The 26,106-nt window shown below is 39.8% G+C and overlaps 2 protein-coding genes across 6 annotated transcripts in view; one reads left to right on the top strand and one right to left on the bottom strand.

The window, feature by feature from the left end:
* Window positions 1-12,955, top strand: part of ADRB1 (adrenoceptor beta 1) — a 43,600-nt gene extending 30,645 nt beyond the window's left edge. The window contains exon 3 of one of the 3 annotated variants that reach the window (XM_026069658.1): window positions 12,222-12,955. The gene's annotated coding sequence lies outside the window, so the exon portion shown is untranslated. Of the gene's footprint in view, window positions 1-1,244; window positions 8,246-12,221 lie in introns of those variants that run through there. The other 2 variants (XM_026069656.1, XM_026069653.1) reach the window with 2 other exon arrangements.
* Window positions 6,131-26,106, bottom strand: part of CCDC186 (coiled-coil domain containing 186) — a 40,447-nt gene continuing 20,471 nt past the window's right edge. For all 3 annotated transcript variants that reach the window (XM_026069650.1, XM_026069652.1, XM_026069651.1), the window contains exons 4-16: window positions 25,746-25,874; window positions 24,570-24,782; window positions 22,927-23,046; window positions 22,279-22,383; window positions 21,842-21,940; window positions 21,048-21,134; window positions 20,103-20,245; window positions 16,820-17,075; window positions 15,433-15,622; window positions 14,241-14,321; window positions 12,972-13,182; window positions 10,830-11,049; window positions 6,131-10,187 (exon numbers count right to left, since the gene is read on the bottom strand). In XM_026069650.1, coding sequence (XP_025925435.1) covers window positions 10,101-10,187; window positions 10,830-11,049; window positions 12,972-13,182; window positions 14,241-14,321; window positions 15,433-15,622; window positions 16,820-17,075; window positions 20,103-20,245; window positions 21,048-21,134; window positions 21,842-21,940; window positions 22,279-22,383; window positions 22,927-23,046; window positions 24,570-24,782; window positions 25,746-25,874 — 1,941 coding nt within the window. In that variant the 3' untranslated portion in view covers window positions 6,131-10,100. The remainder of the gene's footprint in view (window positions 10,188-10,829; window positions 11,050-12,971; window positions 13,183-14,240; window positions 14,322-15,432; window positions 15,623-16,819; window positions 17,076-20,102; window positions 20,246-21,047; window positions 21,135-21,841; window positions 21,941-22,278; window positions 22,384-22,926; window positions 23,047-24,569; window positions 24,783-25,745; window positions 25,875-26,106) is intronic.

The raw sequence follows: 26,106 nt of genomic DNA, 5'->3' as shown, positions 1-26,106 counted from the left end.
TTCTTCCCACTGAGATGAGCAAATTCTCCAAACTTTGGGCATCCAGGAACCCAACAGCGAACTAGAACTGCGAGCAACTTGCTGTCCTCACGACTTCTTGTCATAAGATCTAGGAAGAAGCAGGAAAGAAATGGAACCAGCAATTACTATGAGACCAAGCGATGCTCAAAGCGCTTCCCTTTGCATTGCACAGCTTCTGGGTAGGCCCATGCAAAGCTGAACTGGGTGGATTTTTCCTACGATGAGTACGTGTCTTATTCCTCAATAGAAATGCAACTAAATAATCAAGAAGCTGAGTGAGGTCTGGCAGGGGCTGGAGCTTCTGGCTCCCTGTGGAGGCAGCAAACTCACAGGAACACGGGTAAGAAAGAGGGGAAGGGAAAATTGATGGGCTTCGGAGCTGACAAGGGCCAACGCAGGCAGGTGTTTCGCAAAAGGAACCTCCAAAGTAAATACATTTTGTAAAAGCAAATTCTGTGCCACGCTGCCAAGAGCAGTCAGCCTTTTCTGTTTCTTTTTCATAAATATTCACTTAAAATTGAATCTTTTGGATGCTCCAGAGTTTAATATGGAGAAGTTAAGATTGTGCTTTGAGTTGCACTCCAGATTTGGACTTGCAGTGGGCRCTGTTCATTTTCTGTCAAGAAGAGGAAACACCGTGGCTCTGTCCGCGAACACTAGCTTGCTGTGAACCCTTCAGCAGGCAACGCGGTGCAAGCTTGCTCACCCACGCTGCTCAGACAACTTCTTCTCACGTTGGGACTTTGGTCTGTTCCAAAAACCAAGTGGTTGTTTTCTTTTGTGCCAGTACTACTTTTTTAAAAAAACATTTCTTCCTTTTTTCTCTTAGCTTTTTCCCAGCTAGCCACTTCCTAGCCCTTTCTTCTCACTTGTATTTTAATTTTTAACCTTTTCTACTTGGCCAAAACAGTTTCCTCCTACCCAGAGCTGTTCAGAAGAGTAGCTTGTGACAACTGTGTTCAAGGTAATACTGGTAATTAGAAAGCAAGTGTGGGGTTTTCTCACACAACTTTTTTGTTTTTATCATGTGTTTAACTAGCTTGTTTTTTCTGATACCACAAGTAGCAGTGACTAACCCAAACTTGCCTTCTGAAACCTAGCAAAGGCATAACAATAAACTGAGTTAGGGATTTTTTTTAAAAGTATGATGTTTTCAGAAATAGAGTTTTTGTTCAGGCCTAACCTCAACATGTCACAAACAAGCTCAATTCCTCAATTCACAGGCAAATTGCAGGTAGAAAAGTCCCACAACGACAAGACTTGTTGCAGCATCTGCTCCATCCTCCCGACAGTGCAAGCTTGGATTTCCACTTCCTGGGGGCAGACCTTCACAGCCGCAGCTAACGCAGCCACATTTGGTATCCCCCCAGGGAGAGAAAGGCTGGCTGGGTAGTCGCAGCAGAAGCAACATAGCTGTAAAGCCACTTTCTTTTCCAGCTCTGCCTCAGCTACTCTGGCTAACCTCATTCCTGCTTAAAGGTTTCCCCTAACTGGTGACCTGGCAGGTTGGTAAAGGAACATCGGGTCCTTCAGATGTCCCTGTACTGTTTGTTGCGTATATTGGGTCCCTAGAGGCCAGAAGACTGTAAACTCTAAGGAACCTTCACATTTTGGACAACTTATGAATTTTTCATCTTTACACGTATCAAGGATCAGGACCCCAGCTGAAATTCCCCCTACCCTGCTGCTGTGTCCAAGATGGACTCCTCTTCAGTTCACAAAGCACCTGCACAAAGGAAGGTGCCGGTCAGGCAAACTGCTTCTCCATGCCCTGGCCCTGTGCTCCCTGCACGGTCGGGGATGGGGGGTGGGAGCAGGAGCCCTGTGCAGCTGGCCCAAGTCACCCTTTGGAAGTGCCTCGCTTCCTTGCTTGTCTATTCAAGACTGCCTTTCTTGCCAGAAATGTTCCTCAGCAGCTGGTGCTAAGCTTACTGCYTTGGGTTGGGAAGTTTGTTTTCAATGTTTGCTCTGACACACAATTAATTAAACCTAAGTCCCTCTTTTTATTGCTCTCAAGAGAAATCATACTGGCTTGCATGCCCCAGCCTTTGGGGAGGTTTCCATTGTTTCAGCTACCGCCGCAGCCAAGAAAGGCTAAATCACACTCTCGCTCAGTGTGGATGGGAGGGAGTTTGCCTGCCACCATGCCTCAGCACGCCTTGCAGGTGCCTATACATATTTTTTGAGCAAGAGACACATTGCAGTGAATCTGACATCGCAAGGTGACCACTACCAGCAAGGTATCTGCTATGTAACCAACTGAGCAAGGTCAAAATTTAAATAGTTGAACTCTCCTTCACTGTCAACAAGCAGCCTTTGAAGACAGCAGGGGAAGTCTGAGAGAGGAAAAGTTAACCTAAGTCAGGTTTAAAAAAAAAAATTTAACATGGGGTCCTGGCTTACTGCCAAGTCCATCACTTCTCTTCCATAAGCTTCACCTGCCTTAGGAGCAAAGATAAATTTGGTTCAGCCTGTGGTTTGTCAGGTCTCGATTTAAAGGTTCACCTACATTTGTGAAGTGCCAATGTGGTAGCATGTTGCTGCCAGCAGCCTGTCTTGGTGCGTTTGGTGGCAAGGTTGTAGGGCCCCTCTGGGTACAGACTCAAGAACAACTGCAAGGGCTTCAAAGCCTGGCTCCGCAGGGCCACAGCTACCTGGATCAATCTTTACTCACTTCACCGCGTTGGCTTACAAAGCAGAGACTTTCCTCCGCCAGTCCTTGCTGATGGAAAACGCCTGCGTGGCTCCAGCTGGATCTAATGCCCAGAAATGTCTGAGTAAAGCCAAATGAAACAAGGGGCTGTGAGCGCTGGAGGAGCAGGGCTTACCTGGAGGCACACAGCCTTTTCGCTGCCAGCCCTCCTGCCTCCCTCGAGGAGTTCCTGTCCCTGCAGCATGGATGACTCGGGGGGGGGGGGGTGTGCAACTGCCTCTGACATGCTACAGGTCACAGGCTTGTCAGGGAGAACAGATACTATTTTTGCTTGGCCTCAAAAGGCTGAGCAGTGACCTGCAGTGGGTCAGGAGCTGATTGAACAGGCTAATAACTGCACAGCTTGAGGAGCAGGTGGACAGCTGTGGGCAATAGCCTCCCCAGCATCATACATTTCAGCTAGAGCCCTGGGCCAGTCCTGGCTCTTCCCTGCCGCAGTGGAGTCCTGTCCCCTGTGTAAACCATCCCCACCGGCTGATTGAGCACTAGGGTCAGATTAGACACATGGCACCAGCTCACAGGCAAGGGGAAGGGAACAGGAAAGGGTCACCATGAGCCAAGCTGCCAGTAGCTCCTGTCATTCCCAACTTTAAACCCATGATAAGCTGATATCAGCTTTTTCTAATTTGTCAATTCAGTTCATGGGTGAAAAACCTCTTCCACTTCCATCTCCAGAAGGGTGAAGTCCTTAAACATTTTCTAGAGTCTATCTAATCAATACTTCTCCTGTAATCTAATTACTAAAGTGAAATAAGACCAGCTGATTGGTACAAGCCACTTAGAGCATTAACAGGTTGCAGGTCTGAGCCCGAGGTCAGACTTTTTCAGCCTCTTTGACTTGCCAGAGTTTCCAGAGAATCTGCGGAGCCATGAAACAGATTTAAACTGACTGGCACTAGGCTTGCTTTTCTTCGGGCATAGCTTTGCCATACCCTGCTTTTACCTGCAGTGCTGATATAAGGAATTCTCACCTTCTCCCCTGTGTCCGGCTCTGACTGGAGTTAAAATAATTTCAGATCGAATAATTTTCTTTCAGAATATTTTTAACCAGCTGCTTTTACAGTGCAGCCCCACAAACTCTTCTGTCAGATGAATGTGGGGACTTACAGCACTGAGGCAAGAATGGTCAGGAGCAATTCACGAAGCCACTCTCTGAAATCACAGCCTCAGTTACCTCTTACAGACCATAGCTTGAAAAAACATTGCCCTAAACTCATGGCTTGCTTCAAGCTATCTTCATCTTCAAAGGCAGCACCTGCTCCTGAATAACTGCAGATTAGACAGCCCAGGGCAGTATTCAAGGACTTCTCAGAGACCTCTAAGGGAATGGCTCTTCTTGTTAGGCTGTACTCACCTACCTCGTGTCAAAACACAAGCATTTTAGGTTAGAATTTAGAGGCTTCTCAGTGCTTTCATGTGTTAATTTGCCTTATTGCATTCTCATGAGATTATTTCTTTAATAGAAACTGCTTAAGCAGCCCACAGGCATTCAGAGCAGAATGAATCCAGTCCTTTAGTCAGCTAGGTGCTTCACTTGAGGCATTAGAGCAGCCTCGCTGAGAGCAGTGGGCAGCTGCACATGGTGAAGAGCCCAGCAAAACCGGAAGGCCGAACATTTTCCCAACTATAGGGCACCCACTAAGGCAAAACAGCTACGAACATATTTAATGGCTTATTTACAAGCATTAGATGAGAACAACTTGTTCAGAAGCGCTCACTCTTCTACTACAACAGGTACATTTATGCATGCAAAAATCTTGCAAAGTCTGGAACTGTGGTTTAGTGCAAAATAGCCTAAAACCAGCAGCAATAACAAAACCTCAACCCCGTTTAAAAAAAAAGTCTTAAAATAGGGCAAGGAGTGAGACAGGAAAGCAGGAAAGTAGCAGTGATTTTCTCAGTCAGCTAGACAAGTTACTAGCATCGAGTTCTATATTTATTACCCAATAGCTCCAGTATCAGATTGGCTTGCTTCAAGGCTGAGTACTTAACACCGTTGTGCTGGGAGAACCCTTCCTCTGCAAACACAGTTGTGCTGTTCCAGTCTGAAATGCAGACCTACCTATAAAATGGGGATGAGAAGTTGTTTGCCAGATGACTACTTGCAAATAACAAAGCCAAGATTTGTATTTGAGGAAACTTTGCTTTAGGCTGCTGTTTCCAAACAACAGTGTAAAGTACTGGAAGCACAAAAAGAAAAAAATCTTGATTTTTGTCTCATCTGTCAGCAAGAGCTGCATCTGCTCCCAGTGGAAAAGGCTGAAAGAACAGCAGTGAACTGCAAAACAACTCCAGCATATGACCATACAAATAATAGTAACTAAAAAAAACACACCAGGAGCCTTTACCCTGCTCCTGAGAAGCTAGTGGGAGTTTGCCRTCAAATTTCTACAGAAAATATGACCCCGTCTTCTTTCACTTAAGGCACTCCGGGAGATACTAAAATATAGTCCACAAGTTATCCCCTTCTCAGTCTTCTTTCTTCCCTGTCCCCCTGCAATTAGTTTGCATGGGCAAGACAATCCATACAAAACTGATTCCTGGGCTTTTAATACAGGCATAGTAAACAGGCAGCAATGACAGTATCACTTTTCTATAATGATATCATGGTTAAAACCAAAGACAGATCTCTCTAACTGAATAAATAAAACAGAGTAGCAAGTAACAATGTGCCAAATGTGGAGCTGTGACCAAGGGAACTGGCCCTTGCTACTGGGAGTATGAGACTGTCAAATTCACATTACACAAGGGAGAACAGGAATCCAGTAGTAAGGTCACTTACTGGAACTGACAGTGAATCACAGCAGTACTCAATTGTAGCACACCTACCACCAGTCCTTAGGATGGAAGAAATCTCACCCCCATTTCCAAGAGCTTCTGAAGCATGGTATGAAAGGTGTGCAGGCCTGTTTCCCCGGCTTTGCTGTTGGACAGTCTTGCAATATCTGAGGTACACAACAAAGATGCACTGCCATCTCTTGTTCAGAGAGTGCAATAGAAAAGCACAGGCAGCAGCAAGACTTGCCCTGCCAGGCTGTAGGTAGCAAGCCCTCCAACTGCAGATTATATGATTTTGGCATATATAGTTATATCTCCTGAAGGAAAACAAGAAGGTGCTTTTATGGTGCACTCCCAGTCACCATACTAACAAGAACAATTAGCTAGCAATGAATTTGCTTTCAGCCCAGAGCACATGTTTACAAGCCACACACGAGGCCATTTCTGCACTGCGAGAAGGAAGACTCCCCCTCAGAAAAGATGACTGCTACCCAGCATGGAGCACAACGCCACCACCGCAAGCCTTCACTCAGAGCTAGCCCAGGTCTCTCTGTAATCTAGAATTAGACTGTGGTAAACAGGCAATGGTGCAAACCACAAACTCAAAACAGACGCTCACATATTTGTATGTTTATTATTTCAAAGTACAATATATACATAATGTATAGTGATGTCTTCCAAAACTTTATACAGAAACAAGTATCTACAAAATTAGATCAATAGACATTTGTGTACATTCAGACAACATACATATATTGGAAGAGTCAATATAGTTTCACTGTCAGAACACAAAAATAGGAAGTAAAGGAAACCCCATCCACCTTGAAAAAGCTCTAAATACCACCCTCCTCCCTCTGTAACTCAGCGATTTGCCTTTTGAAAGGTTTCAGGCTGTTTTGGAGGCATGATAAAGCTGATTTCTAGTGCCACCTACTGTTAACGTTTATCACCACAGTTGTTTCCATTGGCAGCTAAAAGAGTAAATGAGCCCATTCCTACAGGATGCATCAGGCCTTGTTCCCTGGACCACTGGGACTCGATCCCAGTTCTGTAGCATGCCAGCACTCAGCTTTAAACTCGATTCAGTGGGAGCCAGAGACCCGATTTTTCTAGTTATGAACCAAATCTTTTAATGAAGAGTTTTCCAAAGGGTAACTTGTGTTTTAGTAGTTGGAGATACTGCAGCTGTTGCCAGCAACAGGTGAAGAAGATGAGAACATCTCTGACAAGCATAAATCGATTCCCACTGCTTTGGGGAGACTGAAACTATTGCACAAGTTTATGTGGCAGAAAACCAGTGATTTTTATAGCATGAAGTGGTACCCTTCAGTTAGGAAGGTCTGGCTTAAGACAACTTCAGTGCTGGATTTTAGAAGGTGGAAAAGCGTAGGCAGCTTTTCTGTAGGGCCTCTAAGAACATCAGGATGTGGGATGTTTGCATTAAAAAGAGCACCCTGAGTATTCAAGAAACAGATGTAGGATACCTGCCTGTAGGATACAACTAGCTACAAGCTTGGCATTTTCAAAAAAAGCCTGTGGCAATTAGGAATCTAATGGACACTGAATTTCAATGGCACATATGTAGCTAACTGCTCCAGGCTGTCTTCAAAATACCAGTTTATCTGAGGACAATTTTCAGTCTAATATTCATAACATAATGATAAGAAGCTTCCAAAATAAGTGAAAAGTGATTGCTGCACAAGCCTTGCATCCACTCTAGAGCAGCCAGGGTTCACCTGTGTGATATAAACCCATCCCTCAGAAACCCAGTAGCCTGTTCTCCATTACGCAGCTTTTCACAGAAAGCATCCTTGCTATGTGCACCAACAATATTAGATATCTGACACTTAATTTAGCCCATGAAAAAAGGCAGGTGGCTTGACAGCAACTTTTATATGGATAATACAGCATTCCCTCTCAGGAATGAGCAACATTACTACGCAAAGTTGCTAACTGACCCTGTCACGTATTCAAATTTCTTGGCTTACTCTAGTCATTTGCCAGTGTGCAAACTAGAATGAAATTTCCATCTTTCACAGGTATGTTTAAAATAAAGCATCTAGAAGAAAACCTTGGTCCATGTAAATACAGTATGCAATAAACAAAGTGATTTTTTTGGGCTGCTTTGTGTGTCTCCATAACCAAGAAAAAAAGTCTGAAAATTCACCTAGTGTTACAGAGAGGAAGCAGCATTTTCAGCAGGGCAGGAGGACAACTAACCAGGTTTCTCAAATAACTTAAAAAGAGAAACAACATGCCAAAAAGAAGTAAAAATTCCCACAATATCATTGCACTTATTCCATCTGCATCACACCTCTCCTTCATTCACATTGTACACCTGAAGAACATATATGATTACAATATTAACATGGCATCTAAAATACTGGAGTCATTCAGCTGAATGCTGGAAAAATATCCAGAGAGCTGGTACATTAAAGCATGAAAACACAAACATACAAGAGCTAAGCTATGTTTTGACATGCGAATTTTTCTTCCTAAAATTCTTTCTTTCCGCAGAAGGTCTAGTCCAGTTGGGGCAACTGCCTGTTTGCTCCAGGTGAGCTCTCAGCTTTCTGGAAGATGGTGACAAATCTGTTTCAGCAGAACCTGGAATTTTCTCCTCCACATCACTTAAACAACAATAAAGCCGGACTCCCATGACTGGATGAGTCAAAATTCCCTAACACTTTGCATAACCATTGCTCTCAGGAGTTTAAAAAAAAAAAAAAAAAAGATAGATATGTATAAAAACCCATCCAGGTTAAAGGGTCACAGTTCCTACAGTGCTCATCAAGTTTTAAATCACTTGTTTTTATCCTCCCTTTCTAAACAAATACTTAATCCTCTTACACTAAAAGGACCAGCTATTCAAGACTCCAGAGGCTCTTTGGGCAACTTACCAGGCCTTAACCTTGCAAGCACCTTCAGAGATGTCTATCTTCAAAGTAAAAAGGAAGTCTCCCTCTCTTGCACCAAACTACTCATAAGAATCAAATTAGGCCCTTATGCTCAATTCAGTTCATTACAAAGCCCCCAAACTGCTCAAGTGACTCAGTGGCACCTGAAAATGGAGCGCACACACCTAAGTCGTCCAGGTGCTTTGATAAATTTTTCTCCCTTGTGCTATAGCATTCAGGCCTCTTGTTTTATATATGATGCAAATGGCAACTGGGATAAGACAAAAGAAACATTTTTTCAAGTGTCTTTTCTAATTAAAATAGCTGAAGCATTATTCTTTTAAGTGCACGCTAAATATTTTTTTCATGATAATAGGAAGTGCAAATATTTAATAAAAAGACAAAATATATATTTACACTGTGACCTGGTCTGGCTCTGATCAATAAATTTTGGTCAAAAGGCAATAAATACATAAATCTATGCATTTACTGCTGGAATAAAGACATTCCAGTTCCTGTAAATTATTCTGGAATTAAAATGTGAAAATGACATCGTGACAAACTAGATTCTTGTCATCTTGATACTCTTCCTCCACCACACTCTCAGTCACTGAAGGATTAAGTATCAGATCTGAGTTCATACCATTTTGACAGTCTCCTCCACAACAGGAAAACAGAGTCTCTCYGATTCTGTGCCACTTTTATAGTCCAACCAATAGACTGCAAACCCACTTAAACACATTTCCCATTTCTTACTGTCGCTGTCACTGGCTGGTCTATCCAYAGTTAATGAGAAAACTCAGTAGGCTTAAATTTTGAAAACAGATTGAATCAGGAGGTCTCTCTGTACATATGTAACAGTGGGCAATTTAAACTCCTACTTTTTAAATGTTATTAGTTATGCAGAAAGTAAGAGAACTTTAGTAACCAACTACCTGAGATCAGAATTCTTTAGATTCATACGTATAAAGATCAGGGGTTTATAAGATTTGTTGAGTTGACACTTGTTTTAATCACATATACTCAACAACTGAACCAGCAAGTTTCTTAATCCCTTATTTTTAATATTGCTTCACTTCTTTTAAATAAAGAAACACCAAGTTGAATGTTAACCTAAAGTAGAAAATATGCAATACCATGGCCATCACTTAAAAAACAAATTTTGTGACAAAGCATTATTCTTCCATGCTCATATCAAAAATGCTTAATCAACCTAAATATCAGAAATAATATGCAAGGGAGGAAGTAATGTCTGAAAGCCCTTAAAGCTCAGTAACACTGGATATGTTCAACAGCAACTAAAAAATAATCAGCTTTATTTTTCCAAGCTCCATCATTAAAAAAGTGATTAATTATACAGTGCAGAAATTAAAATCTCATTGCAACTCACTCAATACACAGTATGCACTGCAAATCGTCTGTATGTCATTTCAAACAAAATTTTTATCTCAATGTAGTGTGTAGTAAAATTCAGCAACATCTCAGGCTGGTAGATAGAACCATGCTGATGCCAAACCCTGTAGACCTTCTCTCACATGGAGGACAGCCTGTATAGTTAAAGGTTGTATATGTAAAGTACTGGATGCTTGTGCTAGCAGGTAACCATATTTCAGGAAAACTGTAAAAAAGCAATGGTCTGTAGCACCTGCCTTTTCCGCATCTTCATGCTGCTTATTCCATAAGAGTTTTAGTTATGTTGGCTTCATTCCAGGCCTTTCCAGTTCATGCTGGTGTTTAGTAAGCCGTTCTATTTCTGTTCCTAGAGTCTGAAGGTTTTCCTTGGGGGGGGGGGGGAGATAAATAATACAGGAAAAATGAGACAATCAGCACAAAATGCACCGATAAGTTAAAGTTACCATCTAAGTCAGCAGACTGAAATTTCAAGTATCCAGAACAAATAAAAATGATTAGCTGGGGGTGGGGAAAACCAAACCCATTTCAATAAAGGATGCGAAGCTCTGAACAAGTCTTTGGTAGTCAGTAAGATTCTAAGGGCTGTCCCTAGAAGGCACAGCACTCCAAGGGGACCAGTGCTTACAGGAAGAGATTTCCACTTCTGCAATACTGCAGTCCAGCGGGCAGCCTGCAGAACATTTTCCAGCCTGCCATGTTTCCATCACAGCAGACATGCTGCCCCAACAGCTCAAAATGGTATCCAGCTGTTGGTACAGGGCCAGGCACAAGTCACTGATTCCCAGTGATGGGAGGAGGGTATGGAGAGAGCCCTTCTCCCCTGACTGTGCAGGCAGTCCAAAATTTACTGCTGAGAGCCAGCCCATCAACGTGTCATATGATGGGACCCCAAAACAGAGGTTCAGACTGGACCATGTTACAGCACAAGTCATCTATTTCAAGTGCTCTTTGATTACTCAATGCTAAACATCACCAGTTCACAATGAGCTGAAAGAACAGTTACTCACTTTCAGTGTAATATTCTTCAGTAAGGTATCTTCTAACACAGCCTGCAGCTTCCTGTTTATCTCCAAGGAGAGTTCTAATGTGAGACCGCTGTCTGCGGGATGAGAAGTGTACAGAGATGCCATAATCCCACCCCGCCTGCTCAAGTGTACTTTGTTGAAGTCAGAGGCCTCTGAGGAAAGTGTTCCAGCTTCTTCCCGCAAAATGTAACTCTGAATAATTCTGGGGGGGGGTTAAAAAAAAAAAAAAAAGACATCATAGCATTACAAGGCAGTGAAAAGGCAGACAAAGTAACTTCAAATTCCTGACATATTGCGTGCGTGTGTGTGTGCGCAAATAAATATTTTCCCCCTCATTGTTTTCAAGCACTACTGTTTCACCGGAAAGGCAATAAATTCAAATCCTGACCAACATAAATGGAAACTGCAATTTCCAGGATAGAGGAAAACCTAAATAACACAGATGCTATATGAGATGTCGACAGCAGAGAGACTACAACATTGTACAAGGATTACATATTCAGAGGTTCTTGAAGAAGTACTAATGCTGCTGGAGGAAAAAGGATGCTTAAAAGATGCCTCTTCATCTACTTCTCTTTCCTGAAAGGTCAAACAACATGCTGGACAATCCCACTTAAGTGGGATTTAAAGTTACCCCAAAATTTGAAACATTGTGCAGTTGAAGTCTGTTGTATGAAATATGATACAATCTCCAATTTTAAGATTAGTTTTCCAGAAAACCTGTCTTTCTCAGCACACAGGGCAGATCTGCTCCATTAATGTAGCAGCACATGCTGAAATTGGAAATGGCGCTACAAAGTAAGCAAGCCATGAGAGCTAGGAGGACGACTCTAGGATGGTAACCTGCAAATCTAGCTACCGTGCTCAAACATGCTCACAGATCTTATGCACGCAAGAAATGTTGCTTAAACCAACTTTTCCAGTAATGGCTATGATTACGTGCCTCACTTTCTGCCTGACTTGAGACCCTGGGGCTAGGCTTGCAGCAGTGCTGATAGTTCTCAGTAGCAACTGAGGTAAGTGGCATTAAATCCTGAATGCTTTCAAGGTGAGATAATTGGGGAGCAATATCTAGCATTTTTAAGCCTGGACCGAGAGCTAAAATCATCCGTTATTGAACAGTTATTGAAGCATCCAAACTGTCCATCCAGCTCATAACTATCACTTCTTCAATTCACTTCAATGAAAGTTAGGTGGACAATAACAAAAATACACCATGAACTTTTAAAGGAAATAAGTCCTGAATATTCTACAGCCTCTTATGAATAACTGATATCAAATAATTAAAAATACCAGACAAAGTATGTAAAGATTATTAAAAATAATGCCTAGACTATATGTAATTTAAATTATTTTGCCTCTTTTTTGTTATAGTGTTTACAGACTCCAGACATGGAATCAAAGCCTTAAGATTTCCGAAGATGAAATAATAAATACAGAGGCTCTACAAGAGAGTCTTCACAAGCTGTAATTTAGTCCCTTGAAACGGTACCATATGAGTAGAAGTGTATAGACATGTTAAGAAAGGACAGTACTTAACAATCAGCAATACTTTTCAGAAGGTATATGCCACAATTTCTTCCTCTCCCTATGTTCTAGACATCACTCTAAAAAGAGTAGGTTTCCATGCAAGGGGAATCTTGTATCACTTGTTAAATACAGACAATCTTTTGTTAAGATATAATATATGTTTGGCATGCATGCCAGGCTGCAATCTGGAATTACRCAGTCTCTCATTCTAAAACAAATACTTACAATCAGCACCTTTTTAAGCACAGACTGAACTCTCTTGTTAGCCAATGGCAATGATCCACCTCAAATCAGTAACCAGGCGACCATTTTGCTACCAAAAAACTTGCATCATTCTATTTCTCCTGACAAATTTTAGTAGTAATGGACCCAAGATATAGATAAGAAGGTAACAACTCAGACAGCAATTACATAACAGCTGGGAAAAGGAAAAAAAAAAAAATCTAAGATTAACTATACTTTTGAGATCTGTCACTGAAATAATGTCTTAACTATTTTCATTCAGACAATTACTTGTCCTAAATAAAATCCAGACTTCTGTCCAGTGCAGCAGCTGAAAACTGAGAAACCATAAGAACCAAACTCAGAACATACTTAGTTTTTTTCCTGATTTCCTCCACTAGTTGTTTAATGTGATCCTCCATGAACTCCATCTTTTCATTTTTTCGAGCATGTGCCTTCTGTAGTCTCACTATTCTTTCAATCAAGACAGACTTGTCCACTTCTGGGAAGCTATCTACAGCTACTGAAGATCCAGTATTCTCAGGCGACCGATCCTCGTTGCTGCTGCGAGCATTAAGGGAACCTGCCAATACATTTGCATTTGTAAAGCTCTTTCTGCTATTACAACAGGTAGAATGTCTCCCACCAGTATGTTACATTCCCAGTAGTTTAGGATAGACAAAATATTTTTTTAAAATGTCAATCTCGCTTAGATGCTACTGAATTTCTATATAAGCAACATTTATAGCATTTTAATTATACATGCTGAAACAGTAGTATAGTCCCCTAGCATGAACATACTTCCACTAGTATAACTGTGCTTACACCAGTAATGCTTATTCCTACATAAGTACCTTCATATTAATATTACTTTGTACAAGACTGAGCTGACTTTAAACAGATCAGTTTTAGAGTCCACTAAAATTACAAACGTATGAAACCAGTATATAGACTGGCAAAAGCCCTATGCATAAATACTCTGCAGCATTCATCGCTTAGAAATAGCAAGAAGAACAGAGAGCAAAGCAAGTATTTCAAGCTCAATCTCTCTTATACAGTAAGATTAGAAGATACTTGTACAGAATTAAACCAGTTTAAAACTCAAACATATTGAGGAAGAAAACAGATGATGTTTTCAGTGCTAAAGATACTTTTTATCTAATTAGAAGTAAAAGAGTTAACGAGTTTTACACAAACATATGAGTGCCTCTAAACATGCTAATTGATTTACCATTTACACAGTGACAACTGTCAATAGTGCAATTAAACAATGTTGGAAGCAGCTGTTAATTTTTGTTTTGCCTCTGGCTGCATTTAAGAGGTCTTCTATTTATTAGTCCTCCGAGCTTCCTCCGAACATAAAAGCAACAAAAAGGCCATCATTTAAAAAAAATAAAATAAAACAGGAAAGAAAATATAAACATTGAACTTTAATCTTGTAATAGGAATAAGCACCTGCAATTGTATTCAGAGCCAGCTGCATTTTAGTGCTTGAAGGCTATTTTGTCAGCTTTAATGGGATACTGCCCACACACTACATGTGTGCAAGCCATAGAAAGAGCAAGGCTCATAGCAGCACACCATGGCAACCTTATTAAGAGCAAAGGATGGTTCTGCCAGCCCCGCTATTTGCTATAATACCTGATGAACTAGAACGGCTCCCCATGCTGCTGACTTCCTTGTCATAATTACCATTTTCCATCTGATCCAATTTCTTCCGTGCTGAAAGCATAATGAAATGATGGTTATTAACAGAAGACTAAAGAAAAAAAAAATCGTACCATGACACAGCATACCCAAACCCTTATGATCTGCAATAATTTAACAGTTTGACAACTGAAAGATAATGTCAGCAACTAAAATCTCAAGAAGAAATAACAAACAGTCCCCCTTCCTTACCCCACCCCCAACCACAAAGTACCTGGATGCAACATCCACCAAGAACCCGATGCCCTGCAGTAGCTCCCAGTCGAAGGGGTAACACCCTTCATAGGGCTGAGTGGGAACAGCAAGATGTAAATCTGATTTTACTTTTGATTAGGACCACTATGTAAGTAACTAATGAATGACAGAAGAGCAGCTCTGTTGTGGTATCTCATGACTACCATCACTACTGGGAGCTGAGTATAGTACCTGTGCCCAGAAGCACCATTCCTTTAATAAGGGTAAGAAAGAAAATGTACTACTGTTCATATATGTACAAAAAGGGATATAGAACTTCCTCCTGCACCATACAGGCACAAAAAATAGGTATTCATTCAACAACAAACAGATCTGATTATATTCAAATCAGCTTGCATTCAGAGTATATGCACTCCTGGGTATCTAATGATTTCCATTTGCTGACAGAACAAAATTAGTCATCAGTCCCTCCATATCAATCATTAATAACTAATGTGCTCTGTTTAATAGATTAAATAATAATTACCACCAGTAATTCCTGACACAGTCAGCAGTTAGGAAACTGCCAGCAAATTCTGAATGTATTCCTACACAGGCCATGATCCAAATATACCCAGAAACAGCAACACTTCAGTAGTCACATACAGGATAAGAAAGAATATGCTACTCAAATAAATCTTTCCTTTTATGAATAAGCCCATTTCAAAAGTTATAGGTGAGACTAACTCTAAGGCCTTTTTACTGTAACTACAGTTTCCCACTTGTAAGATTCAGCTTGCCCACTCACTATTATTTTCTTTAGGGTCACGGAGAGGTTGCGCGGGCTGTACCCAAGGAGTGCATGAACACAGACAGGACCATAGTCTCTAACAGACTGTGCGAAGGAGGTTACAAACTGGGCTGACTTATTATATCTGAAAATAATGTCAACCTAGCTGAAGTTGTTTGGTGAGATCTTTCAGGTTTGCTGCATGTTTGCGCTTCTGGGTAGCTAGTTCGTCTTTCAGTTCATCCACGTGGGTCTTCCTCGCTGCTAGTTCTTTCTGCTCTGAAGCCAGCTGAGCCTGTAGTGTCTCAACCTCTAGCTTTCGCAGGTCCTCCTCCTTCTGCAACTTGGTGGCCTGAAATTGATTTTCTTTTAAATCATATACAAAAAAAAAAATTGTCCAGCCTATCTGTACGCTCAGCAGCTCTAAACCTGCACTTCACTTTTTACCCAAGAATCTCACATTTTATATTTAGTTAGGCTGATCACTACCACTGTGAATGAGTTTGCAGCACCATGCAATACTGCAGTAACAAATTCCTGAACTACCTCCAGAACATCTATATAACACAGTAGAGTGCCAGAGTTGTGCTGTAGTCACATTAACTGTTGTGACACACCAAGCTCATTGAAYGTGACATTCATCTACCTCATGATCACAGTACAAGCAGGACCTAAGTAACAGTTTACAGTGATAAATTTCATGCACAAATCAAAACCTTCAGATTGTTTTAATGGCAGCACAGAGAACAACTCTGTCCTCCCAGAAAGGCAGAAATAGCAACACAGTAACACCCACCATTCCAGGACAGGGTGCCTTGGTTTCTTGCGCCCATGAAAACACCAGGTGTTTGTATCCCATTGCTATTACTCTATCAGAGTAGCAAACTCAAGTCACTACAGCAGTCACATGCAAGCCACTGATGTATGAACAAACAGTAGCTACAGTCTGCTCCAAGCTTAGTTTTTTTCTGTGGCAAGCTCATACTAACGAGCAGCGTGTTCATTTGAAAAGCTGAGAAAGAAGCAAATAGCACAGAGATGGATACTGGAAAGCATGAGAAAGTTGTCCCCACAACTAAAAGTGAATTTGTCAATACTGAAGCCAAGCTATGGCACTTCTAGGGCTCATACCACATATTCACAGGTTTTCTGATGCGTGATAGCTTGACTTGCCCCAGGCTAACCACTCAGACCAAATGGTCAGGAATAAAAGCCAGACAATCAGTACAAGTTTTATTTAAAGCCTTCAGGAAAGCCTAAGATTCTGCCTTCGCTTGGGGTGGGGTTCTCGTGCCTAAACATAGGCACCTACTGCCATTCAAGAAGCCCTGGAGCACCTTGCCTGGATTCCAGGAGAACACGGTTCTCTTGCAGGTCCTGTGCCATAGCAGCTTGTTCCACACACAYCTCCAAAGCCCATGGGCGTCTAAAGTAGCACTAGAGCCCTACACTTAGATAAGCAGGGACACAAGGTGGGATTCATGTCCCACATCTTTATTAGTATCAGACATCTTACTAGTGCAAAAAACAAGCTGTATGCTGTACTCACCAGATCATCTTTAGCCTGTCGAACACGTTCCAGCTGATTCTGCAGCTCTCTTTCGCTGTAAGAGAGCTTATCCAACTGGCTCTGTAAGGAATTGTTTTCAGACTGAAGCTGCGCATTCTTACTGGTTAACTTTTCAGTGAATATCAATAGCTCAGACTCTCTTTTCCGACTACCTTCAATGTCCTTTTGGAGATCAGCAATTAGAGAATTGAGACCATCTACTTCTTCCTTTAAAGCACTTATTTCTTGTTCATCTCTGTCAAAGCAATTGCATCTTATTAGTGTAACTTGAGTTTAAAAACATCAAATACAAAACACTTATGAAATAAAAGCATTCAGGTCCAGATCAGGTAAGGTAAATGAACTATACATCACCCTAGGGAATCTGCTAGTCACTGCATGGTTTTAAATGCCAAGATGTTTTGCAGATTCCTTTTCATGACACGTTGTCATGCCAAAGTGACAAAGAGGTCCTGCACCCCACAGAAGGGCACGCAGCCATCAGCTTCCTCAAGGAAGACTACCCTTCTGTACTCAGCTTCATGAGCTTCAGTACAGGGTCTAAACAAAACCTTCAGAAACAGATACTGCAAATGGGAGGGAGGCTTGCAAACACAAAACAGTCATTTTGGAAGAGGACTTCTTGTCTTTAAGAGACAGGGAAATACTCCAGTTCTAAGCTTCTCCAGGACAGCAGTATGGCAACTTCTGAAACATCCTTATCCAAGTTGTGCAGTTCTGATTTAAAGGAACTTTCTTACTCCATTCTGCTTTCTCCTCTTGGGAGTGCTTCAGTAGAAACAAGAACTGGTTTTGTAGGGTGGGAGATTTCAAATATATCACTGGCAGTCCATTTAAGAAAGGTATAATGTCATAGCTTCAGTTAAGATCAATATTTTGGAGAAAGTAATTAAAATTAATTCTGAAATTAAATAGCTGTTAAAAATTTTATAAACAGACTAAAAACATCCTCCTCTTGCATTTGCTCTTGCAGTATTATTTCATTAGTTCTTCAATCATAGGATTTTCTACACCTTTTAAAAATCTTATATTCTGACTTCAGGGAAAAAAAAATCCTCCCTTCCTGACAGGCAGTGTGTACATTCAAATTCAAAAATAAAAGAAAAGGTACACAAACCAAGCACACAGATCTCAATTCCTTGGCAGACAGTGCAATTACTAAGAGGCTCAGTTCACTCTAAACAAACAACCCCATATCAACATGTTTTTTCAAGTACAGATGAGCTCAGACAATACTAATATTATTAATTTTGAAAATGAAGTACAATTTTGTAGAACTAGGTAGCTGAATTTTACTAGATCTCTATTACTATAAGTTACATCCTTCCAACTACCAAAATGAAGAGTTCATGTAGTTAATGTAGTTAATATAATGACAACAGGAGTATGGTTAGCATTTCTCTCCCAAAGAACATGAAATGTATTACATCCTATCTTTACAGTCTCTAAGCTAATTCCATCCTTCAGAAGACAAAAGATTGAACAACTACAGCAGATGTGAATTCTTCAGCTACTAATGCTGCAAAAAATCTCTTCCGTAGCTCCCATTGAAAACCTATGTCAAAACCTACATCACATTTCCAAATATGTTGTTTCGTTACAACATGAGAAGTTTCTAGTTAAACCATCAGGGCTGAACCAGACAGCAGAACACAATTAATATTTAGACCATCCTGGAAGAGATCTCTAGCTTGTCCTTAAAATTCTCCAAAGAAGGAGAATTTTCTGAAGGTAATCAGTATCTAGCTCAACAGTCACAAAATGCTTCCTAGCATTCAACTTTATTTCTATCCTTCCTCATGTGTGCAAAGAATAGCTGAACATTTTCTTTTTAACAGTGTTTCATGCATTTTAAGGACATGTCTCACTTCAGTCTTCTCCTTGCTAGACTGAACAAGTCTGCTTCCTTTATCTTTGTCTGAGAACACACGCAATATTTTGCTTGAATTAAGATAAGATTCCTTCCATTTACTTCAAGAAAATCAAAGGCAGTAGGTTTGCTTATTGTAAGTGAAAATAACAGAGGTCAAGACTTCTGCTTCATAGATGATAACAGAAACTTACTGATTCAAGTTTTAACTCTCAGTTTGAGATTTCGCAACTTTATCAAACATTCTAGGGAGTAACAAAAACATGTTCAAGCCATTCTGAAAGAGAAATATAGGACTATACAAAAACTGATGTGGGGATAATAAATGTTGTACGGAAAAGAAACTTTAAAAATACTTTTGATCCAAGTTTTATAGGAATAGAAGAGACGTGGACATTTTAGCATGTCTCTCTACTATTGTTGAGATGAAAAGATAATCGGAAAACACATTTGAAGTTTTAATTCATCTGACAAGATCCCAAGCCAAAAAAAAAAAGGAGAAAAAAACCACTACTGATCAAGGTGTAAGCTTCAGTTATCTCAATAACTGGCCGCAGCTTCCCTAGCAAGACTTATGACAGCACTAATGCAGCTGACCAGCACAGAGCAAATGGAAGACGCTTCATTCTCTGAACCCTGAGGAAGGCACATACTTGCTGAAATATTTTTCAATAACAAATAACTATTTAAAAAGCACAGGAGACACGTGGGTGGTTCTGTTAGAACCTGACAGCACCGTTTGAATCAGTGAAGAGGACAGCATTTGTTTATACTCCAGTTCACATGCGCCATATGGAAACAAGACGATGTTCAGACATTCTAAAGAGTTTGTGAACCAAACTCTCCTCCAAGAAAACTTTATTTCCCTCCTTTATTTCCTTCACATTCTTAAATGGGGAAACTTTGACACAGCAGAACCAGTGCTAGTCCATTAGAAATACAAGTGCTCCTAACATTAACCGACTATCTGAATGCAACAGTGGCCAAGAATATTAAGCTGTTTTTGTTAAATACTTAAATTAATCCATCATAATTAAAGAGATCTGCTTTTCCAGTACAGTTGTTTTCCCCCAATCTTTCAATAAAATGAGCACTGGGCAGAATCCTAGAAGACGCAACTTCCCATAGAGTATGCTGGAAAGCAAGGACTTCTTATCCTGATAAAGAAAGATATAAAATTAGATTTACCAGCCTCAATCCACTTGACTTATTCATAAAGGGCCAAAGTTATCTCCAATACTGGCAATATTGAATTAGATTAGAAAAAATACTTAAATTAGAACATGGATTCTCCAAATCAGAATATATTTTAAAGCATCAGTAATTTCAATAAAGAAAAACATTAATGACAAGAAAATCTGTCAAATCGGTCCTCAAAGTACTTAGTTGTACCTCTGATGTTGATCCTGCAGACAATCTACAATTTTGACTCTGTCCAGCAAATTCTGAATTTCAGTTTTCTGTCTGTTAATGATTTCTTTATACTTGGATAATTCATCTTCTGTTCTCAAACGTTCATCCTCTAGGCACTTTACCTAAGTAGAAAATGAGAAACTACTTACACTTCTGCCAAACTTCAGAACTGAATTATTTTGATCAAATGTCTAGACCGTTGTACAAAGCTTTCTGGTTTTTGTTTTGTTTTTTGGTTGCTCAGAATGATAAAATCCTAAATATATCACATAGGCCAAATAAGGTCAAAAAATAAACAGACAAAAAATAACATACGCAAAAATCATCAAATGAAGTAAGCAGGATTAACATTAATCTTTCCAAAACACTCAAATTTATGAGCCTGATGGACCAAAAATTCAAAGCCATCATCTTTTTCCAGTTACCCAAGTCAACTGCATATCATGTCTTCCTCCCTTTTACTAAGGTCCCACATTGCTAAATCTCTGATCTGGACTGAGTGGCCAGCAGGCTGATCTACAGACCCTTCAGAAGTTAGGGTTAGCACATTCTCTATGCCACCACAGGCTGCATGCATGATCTCCACAAATCTAGGTTCAGAGATGGAAAAAAGTTTACTAACATTTTTCATTTACCAAAGTTACTAACTTTACTGAGTGTTTACTAAAATGTTTCCAAAAAGTTTGCAGTCAAATGAGATGTACACCATGAAACAAAAGAGCATTGTATTTTTACTTCCTTTTAAATAAACAGTGTGACATGGAGACTGGCTGACATGAGACCAGAAGGATACATAACTGTGACTCTGGGCAGCCTTTCTTAGGAAACATCAGTTGATCCATAATACAATGAGCAGATTCAATTTAATCTCATTCAAAAATCCAGCATAGCACTGTAGCTCCATAGCAATCCAGAACACGTTACCTTTGTTCTTAGTGTTCGAAGCTCATCCATGCCCTCTTTAAACGTTCTCTTCAAGTCTTCCAGCTCTTTTATTTTTGCATGATGCACCTTTTTAAAGGGTGAGAAACTGCTTGAGAAATCTAAAAAGACACTGGCATCCCTAGGATGTCAAAAGAATTTAGGCCTAAGTAGGCCAGCATAACAGCTGAGAGGGCTTGAGGCAAGACAAGTACCCTAAAGGTTGGTTTGTTTTTAAATAAGGAAAACAAAACAAAGCATAAAAGCTTTTCATTCTCAGAAGAACAGAAAGCAAAAATGAGATTATGCACTCTGTTTTTAATTGTACAAATCCACATCGCAACAGCCTCAGGGGAAAGTTCTAGGCACACTGATGCTGGGTTAACACTGAAAATGACTCATACACAGGAGCTGTGAGCGCATCCAGCATGCAAGGTAAGAACTGAATCACTACAAAGTCTAGTTTGGGGGCTAGCAAACCTCTACAGTGAATGAGAGAATAGAGGCTGTTCCCTGACTCCCTCTCACCATACAGCTTGGTAAAATACCAGACAGTAAAAGGCAATCCTGCCTATCAGCTGAATTTGTGTTCTAAACCATACCAACAATATTTATTAAATGAAAGAGCAGTTTTGTCCTTGTAACATCCTCTTTTTTTCCATAAATTTGTTCTTAGAAGTAGATTCAATGTAATAGCTAAAAATACCTTCCAAAATCATGGGTGGAAGCAGATATGTGGGATGTGAAATTAAGCCAAAATAATCTAAAGACATCTAAAGATATCACCATGTATTTACCTCCAGGTGGTCAGACTTTTCCTGCATCTGTTTCTCTAGTTCTCCTTTTGTTACTCGCAGCTTTGCATCCAATTCATTTGATTTGATTTCTTCTGACTCCTAAAAGGGAAGAAGAGACCTAAGTGCAGTTTTAGAGCTTTATGTTCCCCTTTCCTGTTTTAGGAACATGCACACAATATTGCACATCACTGAACCTCTTTCCAGTAGGTATGTATCTAACAACCCTGAATATGTCAGGACCACCCCACTGAATCCCAATAAAGATAAACATCTTCCTTCTTATTTAGGAACTTTCCAAGTAAGGAAATCTGTGACTGTGTTCTCAGCTTTGCAGCTTGCACTGGGTAATTCTCCTCTACTGCAGTTTAAGATAGAAGGGGGAGAGGGAGGGACCTGATGCTAAACATTAATTTCATCTCCTGAGAAAATGTGCCTACTTGATATGTTTTTATCATTTCTTGACAGTTTTTCCTTATCTGGTCTGCTTCTTCTTTTGCTTGAGTTAGTTTTGTTGTTGCATCTTTGAGGCGATCCTTGGTTTCCTAAAAAACAAGGAAACAAACCAACCAACCACAAATAGCAATGAGTAACCAGTTACACCTACTAATCCAGCCTAACTTGGGTAAAAGCACTTCTCATAACAATGGTTTCCTATTTCAGCTAGGAACGAATCCACAGGAAAAAAAAAATCTATATCCAGTATTTTTCCCCCTTCTTGCTTCCATTCAACAGTTAATGTAATTTTGTTTGTTCCAACACTGAAAGCACAGAAGGACCTCTTGGTTATGTGCTGTGCACATTTTCAGGTGACAGACTGAGTTAAATCTATCATACAAGAAACTAAGTTAAAAGTTGATCACCAGGATAAAACAACCCCCCCCCCACACACACACACGTTGCCTCACACCCTTTCAACACTTTCACTTCAGTATCAGTATCTTTAGAAGCACTACTATATTCTGCTGCAGGTGGCCAAATGGAAGAAAAACTTTTAAAAGCAGATTTTAGTGATACTAAAAAAGGAATTAGCATAGCATCTACATTTCATTGACTGCAGTTTCATGTCACAGTACCACTTCACTAACCTTGTGTGAATCCATTTCTGTTTTCAATTTGTTCTGAGCCCATTTTACTTTGATAACATGAGAATTGATTTCTTCTTTCAGTTTTTCTATTTCTTTGTTCAGTCGAGTGGCTTCGCCATCCTAAGAAAATGTCATAGGTTTTATTTTACGGATTTAAATCATCCAGTGCTTCTACAAGAACAAAACTCGTATGTAAGCGCCAAGCGCAGGATTTTTAAGGTCCTGATTTTGCAAAAACATGCACACAATTAACAGCATTCAGTAATGCTTTAACCCTTAATCCAGTAAAAAATATCAGCATTCAGGTTTGAGTAGCAAGATAAAGCTGCATTAAGATGCAGCTTTTATATGCATTAACATTATGTATGTGTTAAAAAGCACAAGCTAGTCAGGTCTAAAATATGCATCTCCTGGGTAAGCTGCAAAGGCCCCATTTTGCTCTTTTTTGCCAACTTGTTGAAAAGATGCAGGTTCAACGTGGCAGAGTCATAAATTTTAGTCTGTAGCCTTCTATAACCATGACACCAATGGAAGGGTGTTACCCACTCTACAGGTACAGACTACAGGGAGCACTGACAGCAAGGTGTACACAGCTCCAATCACCAACCTGTAAATCAGTGCCAAAAGATGTTGTTAACGGAAGCATGCTGCTGGACTAATCTTTTATACCAGTATCTACAGACCACTGCAGTAAGCCAAAAGTCCACACTGTTTCTGTAGTAATACCAAAAAGAAGTTTGCAGAAGCACCGTGTGAGGGCAGTACAATCCCTGTTAAGTCCCTAGTCTGAAGTCCGAAGATAGTTGGCAGATGAAGTTTTGTTTAGGAAGCCTAACTCATGCTCCCACTTCCCTTTCGTGTGTGTGTGAGCGAGAGAGCAGACAGAGACGTGATTTTTTGCATCAGAGGCATAATTTTTAGGACTTTCAATAAGATGTATTTTTCTGATCCATCTGTTCTTGTCAACAGTGCATGGTACAATTACTCAAAAGAAGGAGAGCAAATCAATATAGCAAAGTCTGAATTCTATTAATTTATCAGTTGCTGGATCTTCCACATGAAACACAGTTGTGCAGCACACTATAAGAAGATCTCGATAATTTAAGAGGCTAATGAAAATCTCTTACTGGCTAACAAAAAAGTGTCAAATTTTTGCAACCAGGCCTGAAAAATCCTATTGTTTATTACTGCTTTTTTTTTTTTAAAGCAGGAATATAGTACAAAATGGACACTACAGGGTGAAAAAACTTGCAGAAATTGCAATAAAGACTGCAATAATTTAATGTCACTACAGTCTTAAAAACAACAAAACACACACACACACCCCAAACAGAACAAATAACAAAGAAACTCCCCCAAAAATCCAGGCACATGCAACAGACAGACTTTCAAATTTTGTCAAAAGGAAGTAGGGCTTTACAAGCTAGTATTCAAGGAAATACAAAAGGGGATTTCAAGATGATGACAATAAGAGTTCAGTTACTTCTTCCCCTTCACCAGAGGAAAGGGGTTCTTTTATGGCTATATAGCAAAAACAAATGAAAACAGGTTTCTTTCACCAAGTATAATAGCAAACCAGTGTCGATCAGGCTGTTCTGAGAGTGCTTTTATTTACTTAAGCCATATAGTAATGCTTAGAGCACCTTGGTTTCATAGAGCTGGTGCAATCTTCCTTTCTCCTGAGAAAGCTGTTTGATTTTATTAGTATGCTTTTCAATTTCTTTGTTTGCATCTCTCATCCTTCTCTCAAGGATCTCCTTTTCCTTTCGGAGGTCAAGTGATTCCTTCTCCCCTCGGACATATTTCATCACCATTGTTTCCTTTTCATGGCGTGCTTCTTCACATTTCTTGTTTGCCTGGAAAATATTAAAACAGAATGAATTAATCTTGCACTAGTATTTAGGTTTTATAAGCCAATATTGGATATGTTCAGCACTGCAGTATAGCAGCATAACAAAGTGGGACTCAAAAGCTTCAGTTTTGCAAAGACCAACATTAGACCCTTACATAACTATCATGAGTCCAATTGATTCAACTGGAATTATTCACATTTGTAACAGTAAATATATACCCAAGCAGCTGCAGTTTCAAAGCTAAACATCTTAAGTGAGTTATCAGTACATCAGTAATTTTGAGTACAATCTGTTGTTTCAGAGAGAAGTGCATTTGATAAATTTTAGCAAAAAAGTATTTTTGTAAATACCCAGTATCAGTCCTCTCTCCTCCCTTATCCACATGCGAATTGCACAATCATTATCCATTATTTATGAGATGGGGCTCCCTCCCACTCCAGATTGTCAAGTTTCACTTTATACAAACAAAAGAAGCAGAAACTGAGCTGTAGAATTAACAGAATTAAGTATTTCTCACTATATTACATGACACTAAGAAGGAAAAAAAAAAAAAAAAAAAACCTCAGCTCTCAGTAACAACACATGAGACAAAAATAAGAGCCATGTGTTTGATTTGAGAAAAGTATTAGTTTAATTGACAAGTAATAGCAGCTGTCAGCTTTTACCCTCTTTTAAACCCAGATCAGTTTACAGGCAGGGAAAATTAAATGTCTTTGAGGACTGAACTGTGGATATATATATAAACATATATGTTAAAAGAGCAGGCTATGAGTCACTCTAGAACATTAACAGCTATTTGGAAATTCATTGATGCTAGTTATCAAACGCATACATAGCTGAACTGTAGTAATTCCAATTTTGGAAAATTTTGACTGATCTCGTGATTTAAGAACTTAGGCTGCATGTTTCCTACATGAAATAGGTTTGTTTGTGAGATGCTCAGCAATTAGAAGTTTTCTACATTACCTGGTCCATTCGAAATGCCATCTCTTTATGCAACTGCTGAATAGCATTCTTGGCTGCTGCATCTTGGCTTAAAAGTTTGTCTTTACTAGTTTTCACTTCTTTATTAAGCTCTTCTATTCTTGCTTCCAGCTATAAAGAAGACATTATGATATAATTATAGGAAAAAAGACTTTGATCATGTTTTGTACAGATAGGAACATTTCACACAAAAGCAGATGCTACATCAGATCTTTACATGTATTTTACACTTTTCAAGCTGCAACAGCCAGTATCAACATCTAGCTTTGTATTAAAGTACAAGCATGAAAGAAGCCAATTCTCATCTGCAGTGAGACAACTGCATGAAATCAATTAAGACATG

This window comes from Apteryx rowi, unplaced genomic scaffold, assembly GCF_003343035.1.
Source record: "Apteryx rowi isolate R43461 unplaced genomic scaffold, aptRow1 scaffold_3, whole genome shotgun sequence".
In the NCBI taxonomy this organism is placed as follows: Eukaryota; Metazoa; Chordata; class Aves; order Apterygiformes; family Apterygidae; genus Apteryx; species Apteryx rowi.
This window is presented reverse-complemented; position numbering and strand designations above follow the sequence as displayed.